The 12211-nt window shown below is 34.3% G+C and overlaps 1 protein-coding gene across 2 annotated transcripts in view; it reads left to right on the plus strand.

Moving 5' to 3' along the window:
* The window catches only part of LOC150104654 (protein PALS1-like), a 282994-nt gene that overhangs the window by 223909 nt on the left and 46874 nt on the right, over positions 1 to 12211 (plus strand). For both annotated transcript variants that reach the window (XM_090395246.1, XM_090395247.1), the window contains one exon: positions 7190 to 7251. In XM_090395246.1, coding sequence (XP_090251372.1) covers positions 7190 to 7251 — 62 coding nt within the window. The remainder of the gene's footprint in view (positions 1 to 7189; positions 7252 to 12211) is intronic.

Raw genomic sequence — 12211 nt, forward strand, 5'->3', positions numbered from 1 at the left:
AATGTCATACGAAACCGGATTGAGGAGATTAATGTTTTTTCACTGGACAGAGTGATCCAAGAAATCACATCATTTCAACAGCTTCATGTTCTTGCTGAAAAATGTGCCTTCCTTACTCCATCGAATCTTTTGAATGATAAATACAAAAGTCAACTAAATTATGATCACAATGACATTAATAAGGAAGAATTCCTCGTTGAGAGAAAAAGACTTCAGAGTTTTATTTCTGTTGTTGCTATGCAAGACAAAACAGAGACATGGAAGGATGGTCCCCCTTGAACTTTTGCAGTTTACTATAAAATACATTTTCAAGAACTCAGTTCCAAATATTGTAATACTGCTACAAATTTTCCTCACAATTGTGAGGAAAATTCGTAGCAGTATTACAATATTTGATGAAAAACATGTTTTTTATCAAATATTGTATTTGATGAAATATTGTCGAAGTCTGTTTTTCATCTGAGTGATGAAAAACAGGCTTCGACACTGTCATCGACGATTTTGCTAACAGAAAAGCAAGAATGTTGAAATTAAAGTTTTACTTCAAAAATAAACAGTGTTTTAATTTATTTCCCTATATGTCGTTTTGACTTTTTTTTTTGTAGTATTTTTGGTATATATTGAGAGGGGCAGCAAAAGCTCTAGCAATACCACTGGGGTTACCTCTACAGTAAGTATGGGGCATAACTGTCAAGAGGTAGTCAAGATGCCACTGGGACTAGAAGACATGTTTTCAAGTGAGAATGATTAAAAGAAGCATGGAGTCCATTTTTTAGTGAAATAGTTTTGTTTAGATCATCAATGGGCGTTGAGATGAATGATTCCAAGAGGTCAGCTTTTTTCTTTTGCCAATATCTGTAGTATCTGGATGTGAAAGCAGGGTTTCAGAAATGGCAACTTTTAATGGCCTTCAGTGAAAAAATAGAACAGCTTCACATTTTGGTGTTGGCTTCCATATTTTGAATTTTCAGTCACTTAACTTTGTTGATAGCTCTTTTATAGCTGTTGTAAACATTTTGTTGTACTCTAATTTTTGTCTTGAAACACTAATTTTTGTGTTGACGCACTTGCTTTAGAATTGAATCCATTTGGAATAACTTTGTTCAGGCAGAATAATCAATACTACCTACAGAAAATGTGTATAATGGTATACAAATATATATATATATATATTTTTTTTTTTCTGACTACAAATTACCAATGTTTAGTATAGTATAGTGAGAAGTAACTGGAGAATTTGGATGAGAACACAATGAACAGAAAGAAATTTATCATTCCATTCCAAACTAACCCTAGTGCTAAATGATATAAGACATGGAGTGGCAATGGAAAGGGTATTCATGAGGGAGAAGACATTTATATAATCATAGTCTTAACTACTTAGTATATTGCTAAGATCTGCTATGTGCTATTAGTATTCTAGGATAAATCAACTTGGGTCAGATTATTTCTGAAAGCAAATATTTAATCTTTCTCAGCTTGGTCTGCAGCAAGAAAAAAAGACGTTATGTGGGATATGAATCATCAGTGAAAAGTATTTCACTGCTTTGATTGGAAAAAATCAAGATATTTGGATACATAATTGATTTATGGACTTGGGTAGTGAATGCAGTGATTTAATCTCGATTAAGGTTAGAAAATTATTAGCCAAAGAAGGTTAATGTGAGGAAATAGATTAAGTGTGTGCTAATATGGAATGTATGAGTGCAGTACCACTTTTTTGTAAAAAAAAAAAAGTGAATCGAGCAATGGGTTATGTAATTGTTTAGACAAGTTTCTGTGTTAGTATTAGGTAGTCTTGTTTGTATAACTAGATGGTGGTGGTGGTGTATGTCATTTATGTTGATGTCTACACATTCTATGTTGCTGAATGGAGGTTATTCTAGCGTATAGTCAAAGTCATTATAGCAAACACCTTTAGAAAATTGACTCGCTCTCAACAAACCACCAAAAATTTCTGACCAAAGTCCTGTAACATCAATGTTATTATTATTATTGAGTGACATTTCCAAGGAGTCCAAAGACTCATCGAGGGAGGACACCTACTCTACAGCTCTCCGTCTCAGTTCACCAGCCAGAGTGAACTGCATCATCTACACCAACGGCATCCACTGTCCACCACCACTAGTTTCACAGACAATCGCAAACATCCATGCCATGCTGGGATTCGAACCCACAGCCTTTTGGCTGGAGAGTGGATATGCTAATCACTCAGCCAACCAGGCCGTTATGCTAAAATAAATTCACAATAGGTCTTCCCCATTCAATGAACCATTTCTTTGGTCTTTGAGTTTTCTTTGATCTATATATTGTTGAAATTGATATTTGGCAGAGGTTTTGTTCTAGTTTCACACATGTTTATCATTGCTCAATTTTTCTTAATATTAAAATATTAATTATGTATGTTGATATAAATATTGGAGTCATACTAGACTTCAGTATTTATATCAACATAAGAAACATGAAAAATCTACTTCGGATAGTATTGAATGCAAGTTGTGCCTTCACATAGTATGAATTTAGTTTTCCAGCTAGAGATGTTATTGGCATTTTCTTCAAGAGGAAAATACCTCTTTCAGTGTAACTTTTTTTTCTAAAAAAATATCATCATCATCAAATTCCTGCCATGTACCATCAAGGGGTGTACAGGATATGACAGTACTACATGAAAAAATTACATCATTACTAACTTCCTATCTACAATTTTCCTCCAAATCAGTCTGTTACTTGTCAAGACTCCAACATTATCAGATCTTATATTTCTATCGTCTAAGGCACTTTGTACCGTATCAATCCACCTATATCTTGGTCTTCCTCTGGGTCGTTTTCCTGCCAACCTGGCAGAGAAAACTCTCCCATTCTATTTAAGTGACCATACCATCTGAGATTAGCTCTGCTAACGCATTCCTGGATGCTGACAATGTCAAGTTCTTTCCTAATATCCTCATTTTTAATATGATATTATCATTGATGCCATCTGTTCACGCCTCTAATCTTTCTCAGGACTCTCATATCTGCGGTCTCTAGTCTTTGGTCAAGTGTTTTACTTCTGACCCAGCTCTCAGATCCATAAGTTAAAATTGGTTTGAACACAGTCTTGTATACAGCTAATTTAGTGTTCCGACTAATTTCTTTCTTATTCCATATGAATTTATTCAATTGACTTCCCACGATACCAGCTTTGCTGATTCTGTTGTCTATTTCTATATTTAGTTTACCATCTTCAGTAAAAATTGTGCCTAAGTAGCTGAAATGTTTTACTTGTTCCACAGGTTCTCCATTCACAACACAGTTGACATTTTCAATGATTCTACCTATTTTCATTGTCTTTGTCTTTTTATTACTGACCTTCATACCATATCTATTACAACAGCTATTCAATTTAGTCAGAGAATCTTGCAGACTTGTAGCGGATTTATTTAGAAGTATAACATCATCCGCATAAAGCAAAGAGCTGACATTAACATCTCCAATTTTGATATCAGGTTTAATACCACATTCCTTCATAATGTGATCCATATAGATAATGAATAACAGAGGGGATAATGTACATCCTTGTCTCACACCAGATTTAAGATTAAACCATCTTCCTGTACTTCCTTCAATTCTAACTGCTGACTCACAACTCAAATAAAGACTAAGTATTGTCTTTATAAGTAAAGACAAAGTGTCAATAGATAACTGCATATAACTGCAGCGTATTGAATAGCTTCTCTCTTGGCACCTTGTCATATGCCTTTTCCAAATCGACAAAACTTAAATACAGATCTTTGTTATATTCCCATGCTTTCTCGACTATTTGTCGTAAAGTGAAGATCTGATCCTGACAGCCTCTATTTGGCCTGAATCCAGCTTGTTCTTCACCAAGCTTTTCTTCCACAATTCTTCTCAACCATTTCTCAAGTATACTTGCATAGATCTTGCCAGGAACACTCAGTAGGGAAATACCTCTGTAATTCTCACATTCAGTTTTGTTTCCCTTTTTATATATGGGTACTATGAGAGCTCTACTCCAATCATCGGGAATTCGTCCCTCTGTCCAGGCTTTCTGAACTATGCAGTGCAGCCACTGTAAGACTCTTATACCACCATACTTCAGCATTTCTGGTCGAATATCATCTACTCCTGCTGCCTTTCCACATTTCAAGCCTTTGATGGCTTTTTCTACTTCAAGTATGGATATGTATTCCTGACTGCATGCCTGGTCAGTGTTTTTTATCACTGTGCTGTCATCACTGCTTGTATCATTTAGCAGTTTTTCAAAGTAATTACTCCATACTTCAAGGATATCTTTTTCTCCTGTTTTCATTTCACCTTTATCATCTCTAATTCCTTTTACAGCACTCTTTCCTCCATTCCTAAGCTTCTTCAACAACCTCCAGAATATTTTGCCACCTTCTTGATATTTATTTTCTATATTCTTGCCAAAGTCCTCCCATGACTTTTGTTTAGCTAGTTTTACACACTGTTTAGCTTTCTTACATTTGTCTCTGTATTCTGTAAGAGTAAAAGCTGACTTATTTGCCAGGAACTTTTGATATGCTTTCTTCTTTTCCTTCACTGCCTCTTTAACTTCCTGTGTCCACCAGGGAGTTCTGATTTTTTTATCTTTGCACACAACCTCACCACATACCTCTCTGGCAGAATCAATCAATGTTTCCTTCAGAGTTTGCCACTGAATCTCCACGGTTTGATTCCTGTTCTCAAACTCTTTCATTTTCTTTTCAATAATATTTCTGTATTTTAGTCTACAGTTCACATCTGAGAGCTGCTCAACTTTTATTCGCTTTAAAACTTTCTTACATGTTATTCTTTTCAATATGAAATTCAATTTTATCCTGCTCAAGACTAAATAGTGATCACTTCCAATTTCAAATCCTCTGTACACTCTGGTGTCCTGCACCAGGGAGAAAACATCACTATCAACAATAACATAGTCAATGAGACTTTTCTTATTCCTAGCCTCTTCTCTCCATGTGAATTTGTGTACATTTTTATGTTGGAACATGGTGTTAGTAATAACCAGTCCATGTCCTGAGCAGAAATCCAACAGATATTTGCCATTATTATTAGCTTTGCTCTTTTCTCCAAATTTTCCCAAAATATTTTTGTATGTCTCACAATCATTTCCTACTCTACTATTTAGATCCCCAACAAGGACCAACTTTTCCTTTTTCATTGTGTCAGTTGCTTTTTCTAAAGCCTCAAAAAATTCCTCCACTTCTACCTTAGTAGAACCTTCTGTGGGACCATAGGCACAAATAAGTCTCATTGTCCAGTTCCCCATTCTCATATTTGCCCACATTACTCTACTTGAGACTGACTACCATTCAAGAAGATTAGCCTCGTATTTTGTGTTGAATACTATGGCTACTCCTTCTTTTCCTTGATTGTTATTGCCTGAATATAACATTTTGTATTTATTGCTCAGAAAGATCTCACCAGTTTTGGTCTTTTTTGTTTCAGTCACCCCTATTATGTCGATCTGGTACTTATCTAATTCCTCAGCTAGCTCCATTTCTTTGCCATTCAGGCTTCTTACGTTGATAGTACCGATCTTTAACTCTGGTGATGTTGAGTTGGAGTTTGTTTTCAGATTTGTTCCAGTAGCTGACTCTTAGCTGTTCGCCCTGGTTCCCTGGCGAAAACAACGGGGGGGCCTTGTTTAACCGGGCGACGCCCCAGCCGGCATGAAATTTTGTCATGTTGTACCATCATTTTTTATTTTGGTTTAACCAATAAGAATACAATTTGGTCGGCTAAATCCCAAATTGCCAGCCCATCCTCGTTCGTTCAGTATCAAAGTAGATACCCAACAGGGTGCACCACGAGAAGGTGAGGATTGGACATTAGGTCAGAAGCCCTGGTCGGTTCTCCGCATTCCTTTAAAGGCTATGTGGGGGTCTCCTCTCAATATCACATTGTAAATTTTGATAAACTAATATGATTTAGCAAGATGAGACTTACCTTTAGGAAATATAGTTAAATCATCAGCTACAGAAATTTCAGATAGGAACTATTGCATTTTTCATAATACATATATATTGAGGGAAGGGAGAGCAACAAGTATATAGATTTATACACAGACTGTAATTTTTATTGGTGATCAGAGCTTGCATGTATGACTGTAAATCCAAGAATGACCACAGTCTTTCAATTCAAAATTACCTGATTAGCATTTATATTGCAGCAAGAATATAACTAGTGAGAAAAAAAAGTTGAGAAACTTAAATACAGGAATAAATGATGCAAAAACCAGTCTGTGTAATATTTTATATTTGGTCACATGTTATGAAATGTACAAAGTTGTATAATCACACATCAAAGACTATTTGGAGAAAACAGCAGGGGCAGGGTTCTTTTAACTAGACATTGAACATCTTGGAAACTATTTATTCTGAGCATTTTTTAATCTATGATAAAGGTGCATAAATGGACTCTACTACTTTCATGACTATTAAGGTAAGGACATCAGAAAATGAAGGTCAAAACGAGTTGTCAGATACGAGTTATTCAGTCAGGTAAGGCTGTCATCAGTTGCAAGCATCAGTTGGTCTTTACGAAGTATTTTTATCCTTTTTAACTTGATTACTTTCAAAACTGTGGATTGTTCAAAATAGTGTTTAGTAACTTGAATTGCATATCAATGGAAGCAGATATTGGTTTTTATATGTAAGTGGCAAGTTATAGTATCAAGTCAGTGGTGATACAGTGAAAACTACAAATGATAATTGTGATGATAAGTTTGAGTAATCAAAAGTTATGGCCAGCAATAATAAAGAAAGATTTTGGGACCCCTTCTTTTGTTATACAGTAATTTCTCACTAATAGCAAATTCACTAAAAATATGCTGTAGTGCTATTCATTTTGGAATAGCATTGATAATATGGGGCTTCTGCTGGAATTCTCAGCAGTTTGTCGGGGTGAGAAAGTTCATTCACTGTGAGAACTGACTGTAATCAGAAGAGTAAATTTAACTGCAGTTTTTCAGAATTCCTGCTTCACAATCAAACTGTTTCTCAGTTTTTTTGATAAATTTGTTTATTTATTTTTCATTTTACATTATCTATAATTATTCATGTTATATTTCAAAGAATTCTCATTAATATGAGACTAATATTCTGGAAGGTTTATTATTATTAGAAGTTTATAAATTGTAGAATATCTCATAAATAAATCTTATTTCTAGACGGGAAGCTATGAAGCAAACCATTGTTGCTGATATGAACAACAAGGAAAAATCTAGAAAAGGTATACATTTTTTGAAACTAAATAATGAAACTAAAATATTACATATGCAGCTTTGTAATTCAGGACAAGGAGTTCTAAATGTTTAAACTGTTTAATTTACTTTCCTTTTAGATCCTCATTATTCAATATTTACAGAATCTTAAACCTGCTGCTCAGTCCCTTGCTCCTATCTTGCATACAAAATTTCCAGGGATGGCTTCTGTTTTGGAAAATCTTTTTTAATCTAGTGCACACACCTCTCACCAACTTATCTTTCATTCGTATCACTCCCTGTTCACCAGGCTGTGGAGATAGTATAACCTCACTATCTTTTTTACCATATAGTACATTATTAGTATTAGTGGATGAATTAAGAGTTAGATAATCTAGTGACTCTGCTTTGGAGAGACCAAACGTTCAACTTCTCAAGTCATTTCAGGCCTCTGTTGAACAGTGATTGATGGTCTCGCACTGGTTAATGAAATTCATTTGTCACTTATCACTATGATCCTTAAAGATCATAAAACATTCATGCCCATAGTGGGATTCAAACCCACAGCCTGTTGGTTGGAGAATAGCTATTCTAAATAGTTATCCTGGCTGCCAAGACTGACTCAACATCCCAAAGTATTCCTTCAATCTGTTCTTCAACTCTGTCAAAATGTTATCACGTTGAAAACCAGGGGACCAAATTTTTAGACATTTAGTCTGAATGCAGTTTGATCAAGGTTTTGTACAGTAAAACCGTAACATCTTTAATTCTATATGACAATTGTCATATCCATCCGTATCTACTGAATGTAAATCCCTAAATTTCATGTTCTTGTTCATCTTCTTCATCCCCTTTGATAAACTTGCAGCCTTCCACAAGGAACCAGGAGAATTTGAAGAGACTGCAACATCCACTTCACTCCTCCATAGATTTACTCTCCTGTATATCGCTGAAATTAATTGCATATTCCCATGTAACATTATCCGCTACCATTAACTTATAAATTAAACAATAATGGCCATAAATGAATTTTATTGCCTTAATCACCATCCTGCTCTGAAGGCCTGAAATGGCTTACAAAAGTTCATGTTCAGCCCACTAATACTAATAATATGCTGTGGATAGATTCTCACTCTTATGAGTGAGATTCACCAAAAAAAAAAAAGTGAACAGCACACTGCTTTCTAACCAACAGCTTTTGGGTTCAAATCCCACTGTGGCTTGAATGTTTGTGTTTGTGGAATATTTTTTATGTGGGACTGTTTTCATCACCTTATATATGAGACCATCATGCTTGGTCATTACATCAAGATTTCTGGATTATCTAATCCCTTCCACTTACTCACAGTAATAAATGTATAATATGTCTATGGTATTTTTGAGGTGGAATCCATATTAAAAAAAAAAAAAAAAACTATTAGTGACTTTCGTCTTCCAGGACACTGCTTTTTCCTTATACAACATCAATATCTCAGACAGCCAATTTCCTATCCAACCTCATTCATCCCAATTTAAAAATCCTTGTCTATTACATTGTAATATTTCTGTACATTACCTTTGCTTAAATCCACAGCCAAGGATCTTAGCCCTCACTTCTTCAACATCTTTACTATCTTGAGATCCAATTTTTTCTGCCATTTCTTCCACTCTTTGGAGACTTTTCTTGTTGCAAGGCTGTTGTTCTGCTAGGCTACCATAACTGGAATAATATCTTAAAATGCCATGATACCACCACCGCCATATTATTAACAACATGCAGAATTCCTTATAACATTCTATTCATTACTAGCTTATATTATTCCATCCTTATTGAAGCTTCATATGAAATCGCACTTCCCAAATATTTAATGGGCAATTCATTAAGATACTTCAACTATTTTGTTTCACTAGTTATCTGTTTATATAATTAAGCATCCTCCTGTAATAAGTTCTGTCTTCTATGCTATATTTTGGAAGAACTCCATGGAGATTCTCTAGGTAACATTTAATAAGGAAAGAGCATTGGCCTTGATTAAGTATTCCTATCTTATTAAATACTACCTCCCTAGCTCTTCTGTTTTATATTTCTTAGAAAACTGATCATTACTCCCTACACACACTGTCTCCATAATGTTCCCAAGACTACTATAGTTTTAACTGACTCTCCATTATAATAGCACTGCTTATTCTGTTGTCTCCATATTTAATTTCTGTTTTGATTGTAGGACTTCGGATTTTGATACAGAGCGTACTGTGTGACTATTATGTGGATTCATGAAAGGTTTTTATAAACTAATAGTACATTTTGTACCATGGGTGGGCTAAGGATTTTTTTATATTTTTTATCAATTTTATATATATATATACTTGTAATTGTTTTCTTATTTTTACATAGTCCAGAAACCCTACTCTAGAGGCCAAACATGGAACTTTTCAAGCCACTTTAGGCCTGCAATAAGTAGGGTGGTAGCCTCACACCGGGTGATGAAGTTCATTTCGCACTGACTGGAGATAGTGTATGGCCTGACATCACATATGATTTACTGTCACACCATTTTTTGTATATTTACATTGTCCTTCAATTGTAATTAGTGATATACAACTTGAATACAAACTGTTTACTACTCTATAAAGTAACACTTACAAAATTTTACTGTTTTGAATAATGTTTCCCTGTGCATATTTGTGTATCTCCCTTTCAAAATCCTGAGATCCTTATGCTATCATAATTTTTCAAATTTTTTTTTCCCTTAAGCTGATTTTCTTAACAACTTCTATTGACCTGATCTCAGTGTGTTCTCCTTAAGACTGACAATATTCCTGCATAATCTGCACTTGACAAGGAATATAACTCTAATATTGTTTCTTTCTTTTAATTATATTTTGTAAATAGATGATCATAATAAGGAATGTACTCCAGTCATGAGATTAGACTTTCTACAATATCTGAATTATGGGGTGTAGTCACGTTAAATTTTGTACCTTCATATTTCAGGTTATCTACTTCAATTTTTGTTATAAAAGCATGACTTGGTTGTTGTTCTGAGTGAGCAGTCTTCACTGTAACCATATCTCAGTAGCAGACAAAATAGCTACTATTGGCAGTTTTGTTTTGTTTTGTTTAGTTATATGACTGAAAATTTACTATAAGGAAAGGGAATGCAAGTGTTCATATATTTGTATAGTGAGTGGTGCCAGTTAGAATTTTTTTTTGGGTGGGTGGGTGGGGGGAGTTAAGCGAAATTTAATATCTAAGTTTGGCATGAATCTGTTATTATTATCTATTGTTATTAATAGATTCATGCCAAAGAAATAATTAATAATTATTCAGTATTAATTTGAACTGTCATACTGTATTGTTCTAGAACCATCACTTAATTGCACTTATGACCAATATATGCTCAATAAATTACAACATACTTATTTTGAAATATCCATTCAATTCTCTACACTAGATTCTCTATTCTCTGCCACCAGGAAATTTGAAAACTGATTATAATGGGTATTCATTTTATATTTACTGTAATCATCTCCTAGATTTCCAGCCTCAAATCTTATTTTAGTTAATATAGTATCAGCGTAATTTGAGCATACCTTTAGTCCTGTTTTTTTTTGTATATTTGGATTAGACTATCCTCAAAACACATTATTAAAAGGGGTATAAAAAATCTAAGACATAGCTACAAGCCTTGATAGCCTCTATAAGACAAAAGAAAGATATTGACTATACTTAAAGACAAAAAAAAGGAAGGTAATGTAATCTGTGTACCCCCATGCTTCTGTTCTTGGGTTCTTGCTGTTTAGCATGTTAATGATATTTCATGTGGATTAACTGGGAATCTTCATTTTGTTGATGATGCAAAGTTGAGAATTATAATAAGGAGCACTGCTGATGTTAATTCCCTTCAAGAACATTTAAATAGACTTTGGACAAATGTGTGAGCTTGTAGTTTTAATATTAATAAGAGCAAGGTATTGCATTTTTGAGTGCAGAGATAAAGCTGTGTACTGTATTGATGGAACTGCTTCAGAAGGTGGATGAGATTTGAGATCTTGGGATGATGGAAACTGAAGTTTAGAGGCCAGATTGCAAGTATTGTGAAGACTGCATATTGCATTGCTGATTTGTATTGCTCATTGTGCCACTGTATGAGGTACAGGTCAGACTACACCTAGACCACTATGCTCAGATTTGGTTACCTAGTTTGAATGTGATGTGGAAACATTGGAGAAGGTCCAGAGATGAGTGACTAAGGTAATATCAGGACTCTGAAATATTGGTGATGGAGAAAAGTTAAAGGAATATAAATTAAAGAGTTCGGTATATAGGAGGAAGAGAAGTGATAGAGATGTTTAAGCTAGTGAGCAGATTTTATTGGATTAATATGTAGTGATTATAGAAGGTGAGAGGGGAAGAATTAAAGGGCATCCCTGGAAATTGTGTATAAGAGTGTTTATATAAGTAAAGCATATAAATAAGGTTGTTAGGATTAGATTTTTTACATGAAATGTGAAGGATTGTGGGTGTTTGGAACACATTACCAGAATGCATTATGAATGTAAGGAGTGTTGAGGATTTTAAAGTTCAACATGATAAATATGTTGTTGTTAGTTGAGTGAACCTCCCACGATGAGTCTACTAACTTCATTGTGGCTGGCATAATAATACTAATATATATAATACTAATATATATATATATATAATGTGTGTGTGTGAGAGAGAGAGCACAGAAAGCTAGAAACATTCTCGTAGGAAAATTACACACTGGATCCTCATCATAGAAAATTCCTATAGAAACTTGCCTGATCTGATATCAAACACTCACTATAATATTAGAAATAAGTACAATTACTTCCACTTGGTATATTAAATTACACAGTAAACTTCATATCAGGCTTCAGAAACTTTTGTGTTTTAGGATGCTTTCAGTCTGAAAACTGTTTTGCAAGATACATTTTTTTTTTTTATAATCTGTGCAGAAGATTACAGTGGAAGATTTATATAAGTAA

This window comes from Typopeltis vanoorti, chromosome 7 (genome assembly GCF_054136105.1).
Source record: "Typopeltis vanoorti isolate ZY-2024b chromosome 7, IOZ_Tvanoo_1.0, whole genome shotgun sequence".
Taxonomy (NCBI): domain Eukaryota; kingdom Metazoa; phylum Arthropoda; class Arachnida; order Uropygi; family Thelyphonidae; genus Typopeltis; species Typopeltis vanoorti.